This window comes from Pipistrellus hanaki (assembly GCF_964339955.1).
Source record: "Pipistrellus hanaki genome assembly, chromosome: 1".
NCBI classification, from domain to species: Eukaryota; Metazoa; Chordata; class Mammalia; order Chiroptera; family Vespertilionidae; genus Pipistrellus; species Pipistrellus hanaki.
Window position 1 is genome coordinate 92,247,017 of NC_140503.1, and position 23,318 is coordinate 92,270,334.

General features: G+C 44.3%; 1 protein-coding gene across 2 annotated transcripts in view; it reads right to left on the reverse strand.

Moving 5' to 3' along the window:
* KIF5B (kinesin family member 5B) overlaps positions 1-23,318 on the reverse strand; it is an 83,182-nt gene that overhangs the window by 47,473 nt on the left and 12,391 nt on the right. For both annotated transcript variants that reach the window (XM_084875783.1, XM_084875782.1), the window contains exon 2: positions 6,280-6,367. In XM_084875783.1, the coding sequence (XP_084731909.1) occupies positions 6,280-6,367 (88 nt within the window). The remainder of the gene's footprint in view (positions 1-6,279; positions 6,368-23,318) is intronic.

Below are 23,318 nucleotides of genomic sequence, written 5' to 3' on the forward strand. Positions count from 1 at the left end.
TGGACATCGCCCAGAGCTACAGGTAGTCGACTGACTGAAAATTCTGCAACAAGAAGGAAAGAGAAAACCAGAAGGAAAATCAGAGGAGCTGAAAAAAGCCTAAGGTACGGAGACATGCTGCACGCTCGCACGCACGCACATGCGGAGAGGTCGCAGCCAGAGAGGAGGAGAGGGCTGGGTGCTGCCTGGCGTTCCCTAGCAGGAAGGAAATAAAACCCCCAGCCTGGGCTGAACCCCGGAACCAGCAGCGCTGAGCCCCACTTATGGGCCAGACCCAGGGGACCCAGGATCCGGCAGGGGGAGACGGGGCTGTGAGGCGGAATCCAAGGCGAGCAGCGAAAAGCAGGGCCCCCGGAGTCGCGCGCACATTGCGCGCAGAGGACTGAATGTTGACTCTGATGCTGGATTACCCTAGCCTAGGGGTGTCGAACTCAATCAGAGAAGGGGCCAAAATCTAAAATCCAGCCTAAATCGCGGGCCCAATGGTTTACTGAACAGTCATAAACTGACAATGTCATAAACTGACAGCGGAGTGCAGTGATGACAGCGCGGTGCGGGCCACATTGCAAGGCCTGGCGGGCTGGATTTGGCCCTCGGGCCTTGTGTTTGACACATGTGCCTAGCCGGAAGGAACAGGGCCTCCGGCGGCGCTGAGCCTCAGTCCGGACTGCTCTGAACCCCAGTTCTGGGCTAATCCCTGGGGACCCAGGCTCAAGCAGATTGAGACGGGGCTGTGAGGTGGAGTCCTGGGAGAGCGGCGAAAGGCCGAGCCCCCGGAGCCAGTCGCGCACATTGCTTGCAAGGGAAGGAATGTTGACTCTGATGCGGGATTGCCCTGGAGGGAAGGAAACAGGAGCCCCGGCGGTGTTGGGCCCCAGTTATGACTGCTCTGAACCCCAGTCCTGGACCAGACCCTGGGGACCCAGGCTCGAGCAGGGGGAGACGGGGCTGTGAGGCGGAATCCCAGGGGAGTGGCGAAAAGCGGAGCCCCCAGAGTCGCGCGCACTGCGCGCAGAGGACAGTCTGTTGACTCTGATCCTAGACTCCCCTAGCGGGAAGGAGAAAAAAAGCTCCAGACTGGAGGAATGCGACAGGGAGCAGGAGCCCCTGCCGGACACCGGCCAGCCGGGCGCCGGCAGGGAGCCGGGCGCCGGCAGGGAGCCGGGCGCCGGCAGGGAGCCGGGCGCCGGCAGGGAGCCGGGCGCCGGCAGGGAGCCGGGCGCCGGGGCCCCCCCCGGGGGGGGGGGGGGCAGTGCCCCTGAGCCTTCGACCTCTGAGCACGGGCAACGGAGCCAAGGCCGTGGGCTGCTTCCTGGGCGGCACCAACCCCAGCAACAGGCTGGAGCAGCGCGGGAGCCCGCGGAGAACAAAGGGGTGCCACAGGCCAACCTGCTGAGCTCCCAGGACAAGGAGGAAGAAACCAAAGAAGTTCTCAATGTGAAGAAATCAAATGGAGCAAAAGATAGTAAAATTACTTAAGAAAGAATACAAAGAAGATCTTGAAAAATCAAAGACTAAGTCAGAACTCAACTCACCAGCCAACATTGCAACATATGTGCTTAAAAAAAAAAAAAAAAAAAAAAAAAAAAAGGACAAAATGTTGGAACAGCAGCGGCCAGGCCTAGAGTGCCCAGGCACAAGGCAGTGGCAACCGGGCCTGGAGCAGCAACGGCCAGGCCCCAGAGCAGCAGCAGCCAGGCCTGAGGCGGAGGCAGCCAAGCCCAGGAACACCCAGACCCGGAGTGGCCGGGCCCGGAGAAGCCGGGCCCAGAGCAGCCGGGTTGGGAGCAGCCAGACCCAGAACAGCAGTAGCCAAACCCGGAGCATCCAGGCTGGGAGCGGCCAGACTCGGAGCGGCCAGGCCCGAGGCAGCCGGGCCCAGAGCAGCCGGGTCTGGTGCGGCCAGGCCCGGAGCAGCAGCTGCCAGGCTGGGAGCGGCCAGGCCCAGAGCAGCCGGGTCTGGTGCGGCCAGGCCCGGGGCAGCAGCTGACAGGCTGGGAGCAACCAGGCCCGGAGCGGCCGGGCCCGGAGCAGCCGGGTCGGGTGCGGCCAGGCCCGGAGCAGCAGCAGCCAAGTCCAGAGCAACTAGGTCGGGAGCGGCAGTGACCAGACCTGGAGCAGTTGGTTGTCGAACGAACCAGAGCAACAGAGGCCAGGCCTGGAGCAGCCAGGCCCGGAACAGCTCGCTCCTCGCCTGCCCCTGCCCCACGGCTGCCTCTCAGACATGGCTGGAAACTTTTGTGGGAACTTGAGGGTCTGCTGAATCAAGTGATGAAGGCTTAGATCTGGATGTGTTGAGTTAGTATAGGGCTGGGGTGTTGATCTGTGAGTGCCTTGGGTGGGGCCTGGATGAGGCTGGTTGACCTATTTGGAAATGTCTTTTGTGTGAAGTGTATCATTGGGCATGTGGAGGTATTATTGATATGAGAAAATGCTAAGTAACTGATTTACTATCTGAAAAGGGATTTACTATCGGGGAAAGGGAGGGAGGAAGAGACTGAACATAAACTGCACCTATGGATGAGGACAATGGGGGATGGGGAGGGGGCGGAGGGTGGGGTGGGGAAGAAATGAGGAACCTTTGTAATAATATGAACAATAAAGATTGTTGATAAAAAAAAAAAAAAAATGTTCCTTCTGAATTCTTATCATTTGCAGCAACCTGGATGGAATTGGAGAACATTATGCTGAGTGAAATAAGCCAGTCAATGAAAGAAAAACACCACATGATCTCACTCATTTATAGATAATAAAGAACATTATAAACTGATGAACAGAAAGATAGATACAGAGACAGTAAAGCAACAAATAGACTGTCAAATTATAGCGGGGAGGGTAGAGAGATATAGGGGATATAAGAGGTGAACCGAAGGACTTGTATGCATGCATATAAGCATAACCAATGCACACAAAACTCTAGGGGGGGAGGGCATGTATGGGAGTGGAGAGTGGGGGAACAATGTTAAGATATGTACACATATAATACCTTAATAAAAAAATATAAAAAAATAAAAATAAATAAAAATAGTGTTTCTTCTTAGAAGATGGAGGGAAAAAAGTAGCAATTTACATCTGTTGTGTGCTTACTTTCACCCTGGGTGAGGTACTTCTCCAGAACCATCTTTTCAAACCCCCACAATACCCTTATTTTGCAAAAGAGAAAAGGGAGCGTTAGAAAGGCATAGAAAGGTTAGGTAACTTGCTGTGAGTCTCACTAGAAATGGCCAACCTGGACTTCAATCTAGGTTTGTCTGATTCCAAAGCCTGTGCACTTAACCATAGTGCAAAGAAGAGAACTGTAAGAAAACCAAGATGGTGGCGTAGAAAAACCCCAGTACTCGCCACCTTGTACAACCACATAAAAATTAAAACTAAAATATAAAACATCATTCAGAACTGCCTGAAATCTGACTGAATGGAAGTCCTACAACTAGAGAAGTAAAGAAGAAAGCACACTGAGACTAGTAGGAGGGGTGCAGGCACAGAACATTCTGGTATAACACCCACATGTGGCGTTTTCTTAATTGGGAGGGATATCTCCAAGGCTTCCTGTGAGAAGCAGACAGTCTTAACCCCATACCAGACCACCAGCCCAGGGTTTCCGAGTGGGAAGAGACATCCTGGTAACTTTGGGCTGTAAAAAGCAGCAGGGACTGTGGCTGAATTACATGAAAGCTGCTGGAGTCCCAGGTATTCCTCTTAAAGGGCCTACATACAAACTTACAAGGTCCCGCTTCCTCTGAGCTCCAGTGCCAGGTGGTGGCTTTGAGGGAATCCAGGGACTTATGAGGAGGAACTGGACTGTCTGGCATTGGGGCAGAAACTTGGGGGCAGCTTTCTTGTAGACCTAGGTGCATGCAAGGGTTATTGTTTCTGTGCTTGGATTTCCCCCATCAGAGAGCTGATTGACAGTTATATCTGAGTTTCCATCGGTATGGCCACATTGTTCATTTCATCCTGGTGATACCCCAAGACTGTCCCATCCAATTTCAACCTCACCCAAGCTGTTTGCAGCTACTTTTCAATATGAACGGCCAGTTCTGGCTCAGGCTTCAGACTTTGCTAAAATCTCTTAACCAAGCAGCAGTTGGAATCAGCATGCCTCAAACGTATCAATAAGAGGCTCAAGACCCAGCACCAGCAACAGCCTGCCTTGCTTCAGCTGGACCTCACATGGGCACTTCTAAGCGTAATACAAGTAGTAGTCATCTGCAGATCTCTCTGTAGCTCTTGCCAGGTGGCCTTAGGCAGTAGCTGACTTTGCATCTCCCAGGAGGCCCAAGAGCCAGTGCACCCAGTAGACAGCTTCAGACCATACTAGATTAGAACTCTACATATCCACAGCGATACACTCAAGGAGCAGACTCAATGAGCACCAAAGAAAACCCCACTGAACCAAGTCCAACTCTTTGGCATGTCTGCTGCACAGCAGCTCTTCACTGTAGACTCAGCTGGTCTTCATAGCCAATTGGCCTAGAGTGACACCAACAGTAATCAAGCTCAATTACAAGACTATGCACATAGCCCACACCAGGGCACAGTGAACCTAGAGTGCCTAGCTCAGGTGACTGGGGAGGCCTGAGTCACTGGACCCTATAGGACACCTAATACACAAGGCCACTCTACCAATTCTAGGAGACATAACAGTTTTACCTAGTACATATAAACAAACACAGGGAAGCAGCCAAAATGGAGAGACAAAGAAACATGTTACAAATGAAAGAAATGGAAGCAAGCAAACTATTGGATAAAGTTCAAAACAATGGTTATAAGGTTACATCAATAACATTCCTATTTTAATTCTTGGTGGTTTCAATGTCAATACAGATGATTCTACTAAAATACCCTGGCTTTTCAGATAGTTATCCAATTTTCTCCATGATCTTTTCCCCCCTTTCCAGGGTCTTATTCTTTACTCCTTCAGATGCCAACTCTACAGTCACACCGTAGGTCCTATGGTGTAGGACCTTTTCATTACTAACTGTACTGCCTCCCTAATCTCAATTTCAAGTATCTACCTCCCATTATTTCTTCTTGGACCCTGATTTCAACAAATTTTTTACTCTACTGAGACAATTACACTTTCCCTCATATCTGCCTCCCTCATGTCCTCCTTCCTCTCACTTACCTTAGATTTTATGGCTCACTATTATCATCACTCTCTTAACAACGTCTTCAATTCTCTTGCTCTTCTTTCCCCTTTTGTACTCACCTGGCAAAACCCCAACTGGGTAAAGTCAACTCTTCTGGAAGCTAACCTCAAGTGAGCCCTTAATGCTACCTGGCAATATTTCCTAATGCACTCACTTCTCTACTGATAGACAGCTGACTTCATACCTTTTCCTGGAACCTCCTCCCCCATCCTCATTCTGTGATGACTTTGCTTTCTATATAATAGACAAAATGAAATTAATATGAAGAGACCATCTACATTTTCCCTCCATCATGTCTATAAACCTACTTCTATCAACAAACTCGACCTTTTCTCCTGTTACTGTCTGTGCTCCTACTAAATCTTAACCTCTGAATCCCAACTTCCCTACCCTGGTGAATGCTACAAAAAGATAAATTTTGCCCCAATTTAAGCAGAACTTTTTAACAATTCGAGCTTTCAAAAAAATGGAATAATTCATAAAATAATGGCTACTTAACTGTAAGATCTCTTTGAGAAAAGGGATTTATGTAACTACAAGTCCAGATAATCACTTAACACCCACTCAGCTCTAGAGTTCTATGATTTTAGAAAATATGAAATTGAAAAATATCCTAGTATAAGTTAATAGTATTACCTGGAATGTGAATACTTTTCTCACCCTGGTGATTCAGGTTAAATTACTCAAGGATTTCTCTGCGGACTACAAGTCTTTACGGAAGGAATAACAATGAAATGGAAGAATGACTGCCATTATTGACTATTTTTTAGAAACTCATGTAGCTATCTATTTTTATTCTCATGCTGCTGTATTTCTATAATTATCTTAGAAATGATCCTGGGAATATCTAATAGAAATGTATCTTTCAATACAGTATAGTAGTATAGTATCACATTATAATTCTTACAACAACACCATGCACTAGGTACTGTATATAAATTAAGTCATAGAATTTAGGCAAATACTAACTGCATTTGACCTTTTACTAGTTAATTGCTGGGGAAAAAAAGTTGTTTAAATAAGAAAAAGGACATTAAAATGAAAAAGAGAATGCTGGGTAAATGGCAAGATTGCAAACAAAATTTTACTTATTGCCGGGACAACTTGGCAGATTAAATATATTCACCTTTTACAATCTTCTTTGCACAGTCATTATACACTTGTTCTTGCGATGTGTTTGACTGGAATACCCGATCAAATGCATAAGGCTTGGTCTGAAAAACAAAAACAAAAGTTTCAACTACACAAATTAAAATGGATTTCTAAGCTTCTTTAAAGATATCAACATATATTTAACCTTCACAACCGAATAATCTATTCTGCATCACTTCATGTCATAGAATCTTTGTGGCAAAAACCTTAGGGATCTCCAAGTACAGATCCACTAAAATAAACTCTACAAAAATAAGAATGTCTTTTAGTCTTTGTTATATATCTAGGGCCTAGCACACTAATGATAATTAGCACTATTATGATAGGCACTTGAATACTGCCAGTGAATTCTGATTTGATGTGTGTCTATGCTGGCAGGGGTTGAGACTATATTTTCAATACTAATGCTTGGCTGATGTGGCTGTGGTTGAGCATTGACTCATGAACCAGGTCACAGTTCGATTTCCCTTTTAGAGCACATGCCCACGTTGTGGGCTCAATCCCCATTAAGGAGCTGGTGGGAGGTAGCTAATTGATTCTTTCATCATGGATGTTTCTCTCTCTCCCCCTCTCCTTTTCTCTCTCTGAAATAAATAAAAACATAGCTAAAAAAAAAAATGTCAAAAAACACTAATAAAATGTTGCAGATAAAGAAATTCGAATCCTGAAAGATAAAAAAAATTGGGACAAAATTAAAATTCAAACCCAGCCAAGACCGGTTTGGCTCAATGGATAGAGCGTCGGCTTGGGGAATGAAGGGTCCCGGGTTCGATTCAGGTCGAGGGCATGTACCTTGGTTGCGGGCATATCCCCAGTAGGGGATGTGCAAGAGGCAGCTGATCGATGACTCTCTCTCTCATCGATGTTTCTAACTCTCTATCTCTCTCCCTTCCTCTCTGTACAAAATCAATAAAAATATATTTAAAAATAAAAAAATAAAAAAAATAAAATTCAAACCCAAATCTCTAGTCTTTCATTTCAGGGCTCTTTCCATTAATCCATTCAGCTCTACAGTTTACTGCAACAGCTTTTCAATTATTCATTCATTGAAAAAATATTTATGGAATATTTATGATACTAGAATGACATGTGAGAATGACAATCAAGACAGATTCACTCTCTTTTAGTGAGTGGAGCATAAGTAATAGTGGATTAACATCAGACAATTAATTCTGACTAGAATTCTGACTCATGCAACGAAGTGTTATGAAAATACCACTGAAAAGGAAAATGGGGGGACTTGCAACCTAGTTCAGTATCTGGTTAAAACTGTAGTCTTACTTCCCCACTCTGACTAAACCTGGGCAGAGCTGCTGAGCCCAACTCCAGGTTCCCACCACAGCTGACTTGGGCGGAGCATGCCCCCAAAACCCCACCACAGGAGGAGATACATAGATCAGAGCCTCCCTATGAGTTCAGTTCAGGCTTTGGATCCGGAATTGCCCTGGACGAGCAGAACTGATAAATAAAGGTTGAACTTTCCTCCCTCAGAGTGCTGACTGATCATTTGGTGAGTTGACTAGGAAATGTCAGTTGAGCTGGCACTTAGGCCACTGCTGACAAGAGCAGACTTCGGGGCACTTGCTTCAGGCTCCAAGACTCGTGCCACCGGCACATTAACAGGTTCCTGAACTCACAGGGCCCAGAGGGATTGCGGCAACTCTATGCTCCAGCAGACCCAAAGAGGCAGGAAACACCTTTCTGGGACTCCCTGGGAGGGAAGTCAAAATCAGATGTCTGAAACTGTAAGTTTTCCCCCCGGGGATACGGGTCTGAGTTATGACCTGTCCTATGGGACAGAAGAGGTAGCTGGCCCCTAACTAGGTAATTTTTTTACCTCAGGATAGCTCAGATCATCTGGAGGAATGGCTTCTAGATGGCATTCACCATCTCTGGGACTTCCCAGGAGGGAAGTCAAAATTCGGACTGGCTAAGGATTCGAGTCTGGCCTATCTTAAAAAAAAAAAAAAAAGGTAGAAGTGTTGCGTTCCTAGCGACTTTTCTACTACCTCCTTTATTCTGTTTCTCTGCGCAATTGTAACTGATTTGGTGGTATTCTGTGGTGTAAATGTGGTGTACGCTGGTGTGAAAGTGTTATGTTTGTTTCTGTTTTGTTTTTTTTAAAGCCCTTCTAAACCTCTCCCGAGTTTCTGTGGTGATTCAAAGTTTTTAGTGGGGAATGTTATGTCTTTATTGTTTAACACATCTCTTTGTTGTTTGTTTAAAATTGTTTAGCTAGTAAAATATCTGTTTGTGTCTCTTAAAAAATGTGTATTGCTTATCAGAGAAATGTTAATTATTTACATGTCACCTAAGAATTAAGGCTAAGAGTTCTAATTACTTGGAAAGTATGGCTTTGGTGTAATGGAAGAAGGTAAAGAGAAATGTTAAAAGTTGAATGGATGACAGGCCAGTAAGCGGAACAAATAGAATAGGGAAACTGAGCAGAAATCCCGTTTTCCCTAAATCCTTAAATCCCAACTTCCTTAAATCAAGGACATTGGAGCCATCTTGTAAATCCTGTCTTCCCTAAACCAAGGAAATTTGGAAGTAAATGATTTGCATTTGTCTCCCTAAACAGAGGTTAAATAGTTTATGTCAATGTACTCAGGGATACTGATCGAAATCTGATTAGTGTCATTTGCTGTCCACACTCAAGGACAAATGAAGTTAGAAAAGGCAACCTTGTCCTTCCCTGTAAGGTTGGTAATAGCTCCCCCTCAAACTCTACATGGTAAAACTAGTCCCCTGGGAGTTAAAAGGATGTGTGAAATAGACTGGCCATTTTTTGGAGTAGGGTGGCCTCCGGAGGGCACATTGGATGACCCCACAATCAGGAATGTTCACAGTATTATCACAGGAGACTCAGGTCATCCTGACTATTCCCTTATATTGACCAGTGGCTATGAAGCCGCTTTGGATTTGGTTTTGTGTATATAAGGAAAAAGGGCAGGCTCTTCAGAAGGAGAATAAGTCTCCTATTCTGCAGGAACCCCCTGAGGAAGCCCTGCCAGTTCTACCACCTCTATATGTGCCTCAAGCAGTACTCAATGCCTCTTTGTCTTCCCAGGGAAGCTTAGATATACCACCTCCTTGTGTCTCCCCACAACCAGACTCTCCAGAGCCACTTGGACAATGTTTGTGCTCAGTTGGTTGGGGACCCAGACCACTCCCGGCTTTCCAGATGCCTCTCCGAGAAATGCAGGGTCCTCATATAATTGGAGAAAACAGGATCCCACAAGAGGGGGATCCATCTTTTACTACTAACCTCTCACTACAACCAATCTCTTAAATTGGAAGCACCATACTCCCACTTATTCTGAAAAACCTCAAGCAATCTTTCAGACCCATAAGCCCACTTGGGTCGACTGCAAGCAACTCCTTCTCAGGCTTTTTAACACTGAGGAGCGCATGAGAATAATAATAGAAGCTTGGAAATGGCTCCAGACCCAGGCCCCACCAGGGACATAAGACACAGACAGATGAGCCAGGGAGGTTCTCCCAGATGTGGGAACCAGATGGGACCCAAATTCGGAGGATGGGAGGGCCAGATTAGAGAGATATTGGCTGGCCTTCCTCTAGGGGCTCCGGGATGCGACCAAGAAGCCCACTAATATGGCCAAGACCTCTGAAGTTTTCCAGAGGCCCGATGAAAGTCCGGCAGCCTTTTATGAGAGACACTGTGAAGCATATTGAATTTACATTCCCTTGGACCCAGAGGCCTTAGAGAATCAAACTATGGTCAATGCAGCCTTCATTAGTCAGGCTCAGCTGACATAAGGAGAAAGCTTCAGAAGCTTGAAGGGTTTGTGGAAAGAATACAACCAAGATATTAGAAATAACAAACAGATTTTCATTAATTGGGACAATGCAGCTAAAAAGGAGTCTAAGGAGAAACTAAAAAGGAAAGCAATTCTGATTCCTACGGCTGTTATAGAAGGTAGCTCCCAGAAAAGGAAAGGGAGACAGCGAGGAGCCAAGTCAGGAAAAGAAAGGACAAATGTAAATGGGACCAATGTGCCTGTTGTACAGAAGTAGGGCATTGGAAGAATGCCAGAAGCAGCAGGCAAGGTCATCCAAATCACCCCATCACTATCAGCCAGAGTCGCCTGAGGCAGACCTCATCGGACTGGCGACATCTGACTCTGACTAGGACAGACTGGGCTCTTTCCAACTGGGCCCTCATGAGCCCATGGTCGAAATGAAAATCGGAGGCCAGACTGTGAACTTTATGGTTGATACAGGGGCAGAGCACTCAGTAGTTACCCCTCTCAGGACGGGAAGTCACCATTACTGGAGCTACCAAGACCACACCTCCAGACCATTCTGCCACCCCCTACGATGTCAATTATGGGGCCACCAGGTAGTTCATGAACTCCTGTATTTGCCAGATTGCCTGGTCCCTCTAATGGGCAGAGACCTATTAGCCAAAATGGGAACAGAAACCACCTTTGCCCTGATGCTCAGCACAACTGCACTTAGGTGAGGAAACCTCTCCAATGATCCCGTCTTTAGCAGTATTTAGGGAGAAAGAATGAAGACTTCATACCTCCCAAAGGACTCACAATTAGAGCCTGAAGTGGAGAAAGAATTTCCTCTGGTCTGGGCAGAAGGAAATCCCCTCAACCACGCCCCAGTGTTAATTGACTTGAAGCCTGGGGCACAGCCTGTAAAACTTCCGTTTTTTGCCTTTAGCTGACACCCTCCAGTCAACCCTTTTGCCTTTGAGTGGGAAAATCCAACAGGAATAAGGAATAGTTCACCTGGACCAGACTGCCACAGGGTTCAAGAACTCAATTCTTTTTAGCGGGAGCACTAGCAGCAGATTTGTCCAAATTTCCAGGACAGACGTGGGGTGCAATCTACTCCAATATGTAGACGACCTCCTACTGGCTAGCTCCATGTGAACTCAGTGTTGGGAAGGAACACAAACCCTCTAAGACGACTCTTAACTGAAACAGGCTACGGGGTATCCAAAAGGAAGGCTCAAATCTATCAGAGGGAAGTCAAATACCTAGGTTTCCTAATTACCCAAGGGAAACGAAGACTAGGGACTGAAAGAAAATAGGTAGTATGTGCCCTACAAGTCCCCAGCACCTGGCGCCAGATTCGGGAATTCCTAGGGGCAGCAGGGTTCTGTCGAATTTGGATCCCAGGATTCTCAGATCTAGCTAAGCCCCTCATGAAGCCTTAAAAGGAGAGGAAAAGGCACCCATTAACCGAGGTCCTGAACAGGAAAAAAGCCTTTGTGACCATAAAGACAGAGCTCACAGAGGTGCCAGCCCTAGGGCTCCCAGATGCCACACGGGACTTTAATCTTTTTCTTCATAAGAACAATGGGGTGGCTCAGTGGTAGAGCGTCGGTCTGCAGACTGAAAGGTTCCAGGTTCGATTCCGGTCAGGGGCACGTACGTTGGTTGTGGGCACATCCCCGGTAGGGGGTGTGCAAGAGGCAGCTGGTCGATGTTTCTCTCTCATGGATGTTTCTACCTCTCAATCTCTCTCCCTTCCTCTCTGTAAAAAATCAATAAAATATATATATATTTTAAAAAAAGGAACAATGGGGTAGTCCTAGGAGTTCTGACTCAGAAGTTTGGACCATGGCAGAGGCCAGTAGCCTACCTTTCCAAACAGATTGACCCTGTTGCCTCTGAGTGGCCCCCATACCTCAGGGCCCTTGCAGCAGCGGCCTTATTAGTCAAAGAGGCAGACAAGCTCACTCTGAGATAGAACTTAAATGTTAAGTGCCTCATGCTGTTATCACCCCAATGGAAGCTAAGGAGCAATACTGGCTGACTCACGCTTGGATGACTCAATACCAAGGGCTCCTATGTGGAAATCCACAAATAAGATTAGAGGCAGTAAGAACTCTTTTTTTTTTAATACTAAATCTTTATTGTTCATATTATTACAAATGTTCCTCTCCCCCTCCCCCCCTCCATTGCTCTCCTCCACCAGGTTCCCACCCCACCCTCTGCCCTTTCCCCACCCCCCATTGTCCTCATCCATAGGTGCACAGTTTATGTTCAGACTCTTCCCACACCCCCCACTCCCCTTTTCCCTGAGAATCATCAGTTCACACCCCTTCCATACCTCTGATTCTATTCACCAGTTAATATTGTTCATTAGATTTTTTAATTCCAGATCTAACAAATGGGCCTCTACAGAATCCATACTATTGTTCATGGACAACAGTAGCTTTCTAGATGAAGGATAAAGACGAGCCAGGTATGCAGTGGTAAAAAGCTTTGAGATAACAGAGGCACAGGCCCTGCCTGAAGGATGGTTAGTGCAAAGGGCAGAACTTTGGGCCCTAGTCAGAACAGTAAATCTCAGTAACGATAAGCACGCTAATGTTTACATTGACCTGCGCTATGCCTTCACTACCCTGCATATCCATGGGGCCGTGTACAAGGAAAGGGGGCTCCTGATGGTCAGAGGAAAAGAAATAAAAAGTCAGAATGAGATCTTGAAGATATTAGAAACAGTCTGGGAGGCCAAGAAAGTAGCAGTCATCCATTGTAAAGGACACCAAAAAGGAAAAGACTCAGTGTCAGAAGGGAACTCTTGCGCAGACAGTGGCAAGGCTAGCTGCGAAGGAGCAGATGGCGCCATCGCGGGCAGGTCATGCTGGTTCCTGAATTACCGGAACCTCTGAAATACACTCCTCAAGAAGAAAAATGGGCCCAATGAGAAGGGGATAAAAGGATGAAGGAAGATTGGTGGATATTCCCAGATCATAGGTTCTACATTCCAGAACAGTTAGCTCATAGAGTAGTCCTTCAGCAACATGAACTTACCCATTTAGGAAACACAGCTCTAGAAACCTTGTTAAGCAGATACTATCTCCCCTCTTTATGCACCTCAGTCTCTCAGCACTACCTCCTCTGTGCATAGAACAATGCAAGGCAGGGCCCTGTAGGACCGATAGGTATTCAGCACTGTGGGCAGGCTCCCTTTAAAGATCTAGAGGTAGACTTTACAGAAACAGGGCTTAGTAGAGGAAATAAATATCTTTTTCGTCTCCACCTCTTCAGGGTGGGTTGAGGCATATCCTACCGGCACGGAAGAAGGCAAGAAGTTACTAAGGCGTTACTGAAGGACGTAATTCTGCGGTATGGAATGCCATTAACCATAGGGTCAGATAATGGCCCAGCCTTTACAGCCAAGGTAGTATAGCAGGTAGCTAAGGCCTTAGGAATTAAATGGAACTTACATACAGCCTACAGGCCCCCGAGTTCAGGGATAGTAGAAGGCATGAAACAGACTCTCAAGCAGGTTATGGCTAAGCTATGCCAGGAGATGAACTTACCCTGGACAGATATCTTACCACTTGTGCTCCTGTGGGTGCACTGTGCCCTGAGAGCCAGAATAGTGTTCTCTCCATTTGAAATTCTATATGGCAGACACCCTCCCTTAATTCAACCAAAGGGATATTTGGGGAAAATAGGGAACTTAAAAATTCAGAAAGAGCTATAAGAACTTGGAAAAACTATCCTGGAAGTCCACAGATGGGTCACTGATCAATTGCCCATCTCTCTAGGAACAGCTGTGCACCCTCACAAGCCTGGGCACCGGGTTTAGGTTGGAAAAAGGAACCCCTTTAGCCAACTTAGAAGGGACCTTATCCAGTCGTACTAACCTTTCCTCAGCTCTCAAAGTTGCAGGACTGAACACCTGGATCCACCACTCCTGGATAAAAGCAGCCCACCAACTGGACAATCAGCATTCAGAGTGGAAGGTGACCTCTGAACTGAACCGCCCCCCTGCAGATCATCTTCAAGAAGATGGAAGATCCAGCTGACTGACCTGAATCACCTTATCCCCTCCTAGCTGGATAATTATTGTTTGTGTTTTTTTCCTAACAGTTTTATTCTGTCTTCATACAAGTGTCGCCAAAACCTCAGACTGGTACTGGGAGGAGAATTTCTTGGGAAATATGGGGAAGACTTGGGATACTGAACCCGCCTTTTTTTTTTTTTTTTTCAATATATTCTACTGATTTTCTACAGAGATGAAGAGAGAAGGATAGAGAGCCAGAAACATTGATTAGAAAGAAACACCAATCAGCTGCCTCCTGCACACCCCCCACTGGGGATGGGCCCACAACCCAAGGCACATGCCCTTGACGAGAATTGAACCCGAGACCCCCCAGTCCGCAGGCCGATGCTCTATACACTGAGCCAAACCGGCCTCGGCTGAACCCATTTTTTTGTCGGTCCCTCCCCTCCCCCTTTAGCAGGAAGTAGCTAGAGTGGTCTCCAACCTTATTCCCAATACCTGAGACTTTTGTAATCCCCAAGGCTAAGAAATGCTTGTGGAACAAGAGGGGAATGACAAGGAAAATGGGGGGAGCCTCCAACCTAGTTCAGTATCTGGTTAAAACTATATTCTGGGGCGGAGCTTGAAGATGGCGACCGAACAGACGGACTTGTTCTGACCCCGGTCCCAAAACAGATAGAAGCAACATCTGAGTCGCTCAGGGAATGTTGATTAGCAGCTAAGGGGCAGCGGATCACTCTAGGAAGGTAAGGAAGTGTCCGCTGGACAATTTTTCCTGACCAAGCGGCCAGCACTCCCGACTTCTCCCGGAGCTCCGGGCTCAGCGCAAAGGCGGCGCCACCCTACCAGGAAGGGAGCAGCTTCTCTGAGGCCTGGAAAACCCACAGCCGAGGAGTCCATCGAGCACCTGTGGCGCCCCGATCGGAGCAAGCGGGTGGATTCAAGGAACCTCTTCAACCACCCACAGAAAGGTCAGAGTTTGCGTGGCTAGGCTGAGAGTTCAGGCTGCGATAGCGCCATTGCTCCAGCGAGGCCCCGCCCCCAGAGCGGCCCTGAGCGCGCCACCAGGAGCGCCGTGAGGCCCGGCCCCAGTGCGGCCCAGAGCACCGCGGCCCGGAGCGCCGCGAGGCCCCGCCCCCAGAGCGGCCCTGAGCGCGCCACCAGGAGCGCTGTGAGGCCCCGGCCCCAGAGCGGCCCAGAGCACCGCGGCCCGGAGCGCCGCGAGGCCCCGCCCCCAGAGCGGCCGTGGCCCCGCCTATATTGTAGCCCGGGAGAGCTGCGAGGGCCCGCCCCCAGAGAGAAAGAGGGCCAGAGCAACCAAAGTCTGGGAGGTCAAACCAGTAACACTGACACCTAAGGGCTGAACTACAAACTGCCTTTTTTTTTTTTTTTTTTTTTTTTTTTTTTTTCTTTTTTCTTTTTCTTTTTCTTTTAATTAATCAAAAATAAATAAATGGACACAAATAACTAAGATATAGCCTGCCTAAAATTAAGGACTACCTTACAAAACTGAGGTGCAGTGGAAAGCTGGGAACTGCAAGACTCTCTGATCCAAGAACCAGGCATACCAAATACAATAACAGAGGAAGTGATTGAACTCTACTGGACAATTTTATGCTAATTATACTATTCTTTATTTTATTTTCATTTTTTACATTTTTTATTTAATTTTCATTTTTTACATCTTTTACTTCAGAAACGATTTTTTTTCTTTTTTCCTTACTTGATTTTACCTTTTCAATTATTACATTTTTCAATCTCTATCTTCACTATTACTACTGCTATTTTGCAATTTTTTTTTCTTTTTCTTTTCCTCCCCAGTACCATTTTACTTCGTCTTTATTTTACATTGGGAGTAACCTTCATTCTATTTTAATCTCTACTATAGCATCATTCAACCCTATCTCAATTCGACCTTTACCCCATCACTCTCTTACTAAACTTTAACCTTTTAGTCTCCAGTTATCCTATCCCTTTCCGGCTTTAGTTTTTCCTCTATTCTTTCTGTATACCCCCTGCTAAAGCTCTCACTATACTCATAGATCTAAGTTCCAACCCCTGATACAAGTGTATAAATATCACTCTCTGCACTATATTAACTAGTTAAAAAAAACACAAAAAAAAAAACGGTTCTACTTTCTATCCTTTTCTCATTGTTTGAGTGAAGGTTGATTATTGTGAATATTGGTGCTTTTCAGTGAAATTGTTATGCTTATTCCAGTGTTGTTATTGTTGCTTTGTAATTTTTTTTAAATCCTCTGTTTTTGTTTGTTTCTTTGACTTCTGTATATCATAACCTTACTTAATAATAGTGGATATTGTATTGTAGTTTGTATTAATCTCCAAGTATTGTTACCGGCATTGGCTGGGCTCAGTGGTTGATCTATGGCAATTTTCTCCACATATATATAGTTTGTTTCCCATTTTTTTAGTTTGCTTCTTCTCTCTCTCTCTCTCTCTCTCTCTCTTTCTCTCTCTCTCTCTCTTTCTCTCTCTCTCTTCTTTTTCTCCCTGTTTTCTAACTTCATTTTGTCATTACTTTATTTCTTCTTTGACTTTTTTTTTTTAATTTTTCTTTATTTTATTTTTACCTTCCTTCCTTCCTTCTCTCCTATACCCTAATTTGCCTATCGCTAGGGGTTACCTTTATTAGAGGTTATTAATATTGTAAATACATTCCTGTTAAGTGCCTCTCGTGTTGTACATGGTAGTGTTGTATTTTGCACCTATAAATTAACGCAAGAGAAAGAACACCACATAACCAGACATCCTGAAAAGAGATACCATGGGAAGACAAAGAAACACCCCACAAATGAAAGAAAAGCAGGCATCACCAGAAAAGGAAGTAAACGAGCCAGAGGCAAGCAGCCTACCAGAGCAAGAGTTCAGAATAATGATTATTGGTTGGCTAAAAAGAATGGAAGAGAAATTTGACAATAACCAAGAAGAAATGAGGAAGAACCATCAGGAATTGAGGAAGAACCAAGAAGAAATGAAAAATGACATCGCTACCATGAAGAACTCAATAGAAAGCATCAAGAGTAGACTAGATGAAGCGGAAGACCGCATCAGTGAGCTAGAAGACAAGATGGAAAAAAATACCCAATTAGAGCAGCTTCTAGAAAAAAAGATTAAAAAGCAGGAGGAGAGCCTACGGGAGCTTTGGGACATTACAAAACAAAATAATATTCGAATAATAGGGGTTCCAGAAGGAAAGGAAACTGAGGTAGACGTGGAAAAAGTATTTCAAGAAATAATGACAGAAAACTTTCCTGAGATAGAGAAGAAAAAACCCACACAAATCCAAGATGCTCGCAGAGTCCCAAGCAAAATGAATCCCAGAAGACAGACGCCAAGGCACATTATAATTAAAGTGGCAAACAACAACGACAAAGTAAGAATCTTAAAAGCAGCCAGAGAGAGACAGAAAGTTACTTACAAAGGAACCCCCATCAGACTAGCAACTGATTTCTCAACAGAAACATATCAGGCCAGAAGGGAATGGGATGAAATATACAAAGTCATGCAAAGGAAGGGTTTGAATCCAAGAATACTGTACCCAGCAAGACTATCAATCAAAATTGAAGGGGAAATCAGGAGCTTCACAGACAAAAAAAGACTGAAGGAATTTATCTCCACCAAACCAGCAATGCAAGAAATGCTAAAGGGTCTACTGTAAAAATAAAGAAATAGGAATTGAAGAAGGAACATGGGTATAGAATAAAAATGCCATCAAATGAGTACCTATCAATAATAACCTTAAATGTAAATGGATTAAATGCTCCAATCAAAAGACATAGGGTGTCAGATTGGATAAGAAAACAAGACCCTTACATCTGTTGCCTACAAGAAACCCACCTCAGAAAAAAAGATGCACACAGACTGAGGGTGAAGGGATGGAAAAAAGTTTTCCAGGCAAATGGAAAGGAAAGAAAAGCTGGGGTAGCAATACTTATATCTGACAAATTAGATCTCAGAGTGAAGGACATAACAAGAGATAATGAAGGTCACTTCATAATACTAAAGGGTACAATCCAACAAGAAGAAATAACCCTGGTAAATATATATGCACCCAATACAGGAGCACCCAAATACATAAAAAAACTGCTGGAGGACATTAAGGGAGAGATTAATAGCAATACAATCATAGTAGGAGATTTTAATACCCCACTGTCACCCTTCGACAAATCATCTAAACAAAAAAGCAGCAAAGAAATATCAATCCTAAACGACTCACTAGACCAGATGGAATTAATTGACATCTTTAGAACATTCCACCCCAAAGCCACAGAATATACATTCTTCTCAAGTGCACATGGGACATTCTCAAAGATAGACCACATTTTGGGACATAGGCAGAGTCTATTCAAATTCAAGAAGATAGAAATCATATCAAGCATCTTCTCAGACCATAGTGGCATAAAACTGGAAATTAATTACAATAAAAATAATCCAAAGAAATCAAATACATGGAGACTAAACAACATGCTATTAAACAAGGACTGGGTTACCAGAGAAATCAAGGAAGAAATTAAAAACATCCTGGCAACAAATGACAATGAAAACACAACAATCCAAAATCTATGGGACACAGCAAAAGCAGTTTTGAGAGGGAAGTTCATATCCTTACAAGCCTATTGCAAAAAACTAGAAAAAATGGTAACAGATGAACTAACTCTACAACTCAAAGAGTTAGAAAAAGAGCAACAAGAAAAGCCCAGTGTAAGCAGAAGGAAGGAAATAACAAAAATCAGAGCACAGATAAATGACATAGAGACCAAAGAAACAATACATAAGATCAACAAAACCAAGAGCTGGTTCTTCGAAAGGATAAACAAGATTGATGGACCTCTAGCCAGGCTAACCAAGAAACAAAGAGAGAGGACCCAAATAAACAAAATCAGAAATGAAAGAGGTGAAATAACAACAGACCCCACCGAAATACAACAGATTGTTACAAAATACTACGAACAACTCTATTCCAACAAACTAAACAACCTGGAGGAAATGGACATATTCCTAGAAAAATACAAACTGCCAAAACTCAATCAGGAAGAATCTAAAAATCTCAATAGACCAGTGACGTGGGAAGAAATTGAAACCGTCATCAAAAAGCTTCCAGCAAACAAAAGCCCAGGGCCAGATGGCTTCACAGGAGAGTTTTACCAAACATTCAAGGAAGAACTAAAACCTATCCTCCTCAGACTATTCCAAAAAATCCAAGAGGAAGGAACACTTCCGAACTCCTTCTATGAAGCCAACATCACCCTAATACCAAAACCAGATAAAGACAACTCAATGAAAGAAAATTACAGGCCAATATCCCTCATGAACATAGATGCCAAAATCCTCAACAAAATTCTAGCAAATCGACTCCAGAAGAACATCACAAAGATCATACACCATGACCAAGTAGGATTTATTCCAGGAATGCAAGGATGGTACAATATCCGCAAATCAATAAACGTGATACATCACATAAACAAATTGAAAGATAAAAATCATATAGTCATATCAATTGACGCAGAAAAAGCATTTGACAAAATCCAACACCCTTTCCTGTTAAAAACTCTTAAAAAAGTGGGAGTACAAGGATCATACCTCAACATAATAAAAGCTATATATGATAAACCCACAGCCAACATTATACTCAATGGGCAAAAACTAAAACCATTCCCTCTAAGAACAGGAACAAGACAGGGATGCCCACTCTCGCCACTCCTGTTTGACATAGTTCTGGAAGTACTAGCCATTGCAATTAGACAAGAGGAGGAAATAAAAGGCATCCAAATTGGAAAAGAAGAAGTAAAGTTATCCTTATTTGCAGATGACATGATATTGTACATAAAAAACCCAAAAGACTCCATTAAAAAACTAATTGACTTAATAAATGAATTTGGCAACGTAGCAGGATATAAAATTAATGCCAAGAAATCCATGGCATTTCTATACACCAATAGTGAAACTACAGAAACAGAGGCTAAAAAAGCAATTCCATTCACCATCGCACCAAAAAAATTAAGATACCTAGGAATAAATTTAACTAAAGAAATAAAGGACCTATTTGCGGAAAACTACACGACACTGAAAAAAGAGATAGAGGAAGATGTAAGGAGATGGAAGAACATACCATGTTCATGGATTGGTAGGATCAACATCATCAAAATGTCCATACTTCCTAAAGCAATCTATAGGTTCAATGCACTCCCCATTAAAATACCAACGACATATTTCACTGACCTAGAAAGAACTCTCCAAAAGTTCATTTGGAACAATAAAAGACCCCGAATAGCCACAGCGATTCTGAGAAAGAAGAGTAAAGTAGGAGGGATCTCAATACCAGACTTCAAACTATACTACAAAGCCACTGTTCTCAAAACAGCCTGGTACTGGCACAAGAACAGACAAATAGATCAATGGAATAGAATTGAGAACCCAGATATCAACCCAAATCACTATGCTCAATTAATATTTGACAAAGGAGGCACGAATATACAATGGAGTCAAGACAGTCTCTTCAATAAATGGTGTTGGGAAAATTGGAAAGACACATGCAAAAGAATGAAACTAGATCACCAACTTACACCATTCACAAGGATAAACTCAAAATGGATACAGGACTTAAACATCAGACGGGAAACCATAAAAATACTAGAAGCATCCACAGGTAGCAAAATCTCAGACGTATGCCAAAATAACTTCTTCACTGATACTGCCCCTAGGGCAATGGAAGCTAAAGAGAAAATAAACAAATGGGACTACTTCAAAATAAAAAGCTTTTTTACAGCAAAAGAAACCATCAATAAAACAACAAGAAAGCCCACGGTGTGGGAGATCATATTTGCAAATATTACCACTGATAAAGGTTTAATCTCCAACATTTACAGACAGCTTATACAACTAAATAAAAGGAAGATGAATGATCCAATTAAAAAATGGGCAATGGACCTAAACAGAATATTTTCAAAAGAAGACAGAAGGAAGGCCAAAAGGCACATGAAAACATGCTCAAAGTCACTAAGTATCCGAGAGGTGCAAATCAAAACAACAATGCGGTACCATCTCACACCTGTCAGAATGGCCAACATCAACAAATCAACAAACGACAAGTGTTGGCGAGGTTGCGGAGAAAAAGGAACTCTCGTGCACTGCTGGTGGGAATGCAGACTGGTGCAACCACTGTGGAGAACAGTGTGGAGTTTCCTCAAAAAACTGAAAATGGAACTCCCATTTGACCCAGTAATCCCACTTCTAGGAATATATCCCAAGAAACTAGAAACACCAATCAGAAAGGATATATGCACCCCTATGTTCATAGCAGCACAATCTACAATAGCCAGAATTTGGAAACAGCCTAGGTGCCCGTCAGCAGATGATTGGATCCAAAAACTATGGTACATCTACACAATGGAATACTATGCTGCCATAAAGAAGAAGGAATTCTCATCATTTGCAGCAACCTGGATGGAATTGGAGAGCATCATGCTGAGTGAAATAAGCCAATCAACGAAAGAGAAACACCACATGACCTCACACATCGGTGGATGATAAAGATCTTTATAAACTGATGAACCAAGAGACAGATATAGAGAAAGTAAAGCAACAGGCAGACTGTCAAATTACAGTGGGGAGGGTAGGGATATCAGGGGGAGATAATAGATCAACCGAAGGACTTGTATAAATGCATATAAGTACAACCAATGGACATAAAACTATGGGGAGGGAGGGGATGTGTGGGAGGGAGGGAGGGGGGCAATAAAAAAAAAAAAATCAAGAAAATATGTAAAAAATAAATAAATAAATAAATAAATAAATTAAAAAAAAAAAAAAAAAAAAAAAAAAATAAAAAAAAAAAAATAAAACTATATTCTTACTTCCCCACTCTGGCTGAACCTGGGCGGAGCTGCAGTCTAACCCCAAAGTCCCACCACAGCTGACTTGGGTGGAGCTTCAGAGCATGCCCCCAAGGCCCCCCAAGACTGACTTGAGCGGAGCTGCAGGGACCATCAGGGGCCCTCCACAGGAGGAGATATATAGGTCAGAGCCTCCCCACAAGGTCAGTTCAGGCTTTGGATCCGGAATTCACCTGGACGAGCAAATCTGCGAAATAAAGGTTAAAACTTTCCTCTCTCAGTGCTGACTGATTGTTCTCACGTGGATTCTGCCACAACACTATGAAAGCCTTTAAAGGAAACCTGAATATCAGGAAAATAATGGAAAAGGGATATTTCAGAACTGCAGAATAAAAAGCACCTAGCTCATTGTCATTCTCTTCAATGTTAGTCATGAGAGAGGGTGAGTTTGGGTAAGTAGTCCAGGCACTGGGAATAGGATGCTTAAAGAGCCTAAGGCATAAAGGAGCTTGCAGCATTCAAGAAGCCAAATGATGCCCAACCAGTGTGGCTCAGTGGTTGAGCAGTGACCTATGAACCAGGAGGTAAAGGTTTGGTTCCCAGGCAGGGCACACGTTTGGGTAGCGGGCTCAATCCTCAGTGTGGGGTGTGCAAACATTGTTGATGTTTCTATCTCTCCCTCCTCCTCTCTGAAATCAATAAAAATATATTTAAAAGAGAGAGAGCGAGCGAGCGAGCGAGCGAGCGAGCGAGAGAGAGAGAAACCAAACGAAGTAAGGTCCTCAGGAGTTTGACCCAGAGACCAGTCATTTGATTGCTTGCTATGACTAGCACTGGCCACTAGGGGGCAGCGCAGAACAGGGCAGGTGACCAGCGGTGGCTGTGGGGTGCTGAAGAAGCAAGGGAAGGAGAAGGCAGGGAGGCCGAGAACCTAATTGCCCGTTCCCCGGCAAGGTGATCTCTGTGCATTGAGCCTCTAGTTTAAAGTCTAAGAAGCAAAGATCAAATGCAAATGCCAACACAGTAAAAATGCCAAGTAACATCTCAGTGTTTGAATGTAGTTTTGACCTTGTGGGCATTCAGAAAGGATCTTGGGGACTCCACCTTGGGGACCACATTTAGAGAACTGCTTATGTAGTCTGAGGAGCGAGAGACATAGAATGAAAAATCAAGACTATAATGTCCAGAGGAGAAACCAAGATGGCGACATAGGGTAGACACCCGAATGTAGCTTACCACAACAAATTTGAATTTAGAACTGGAAAACAGAGGAGGCATTGCCCTGAATCACCGGACGGCTAGCTGAGAGGAGGTTCTGCCATCTGGGAAGGAGAGAGAAGGTGCGCTGACCCTCAGAAACTGTGAAGGTATGGAGAAC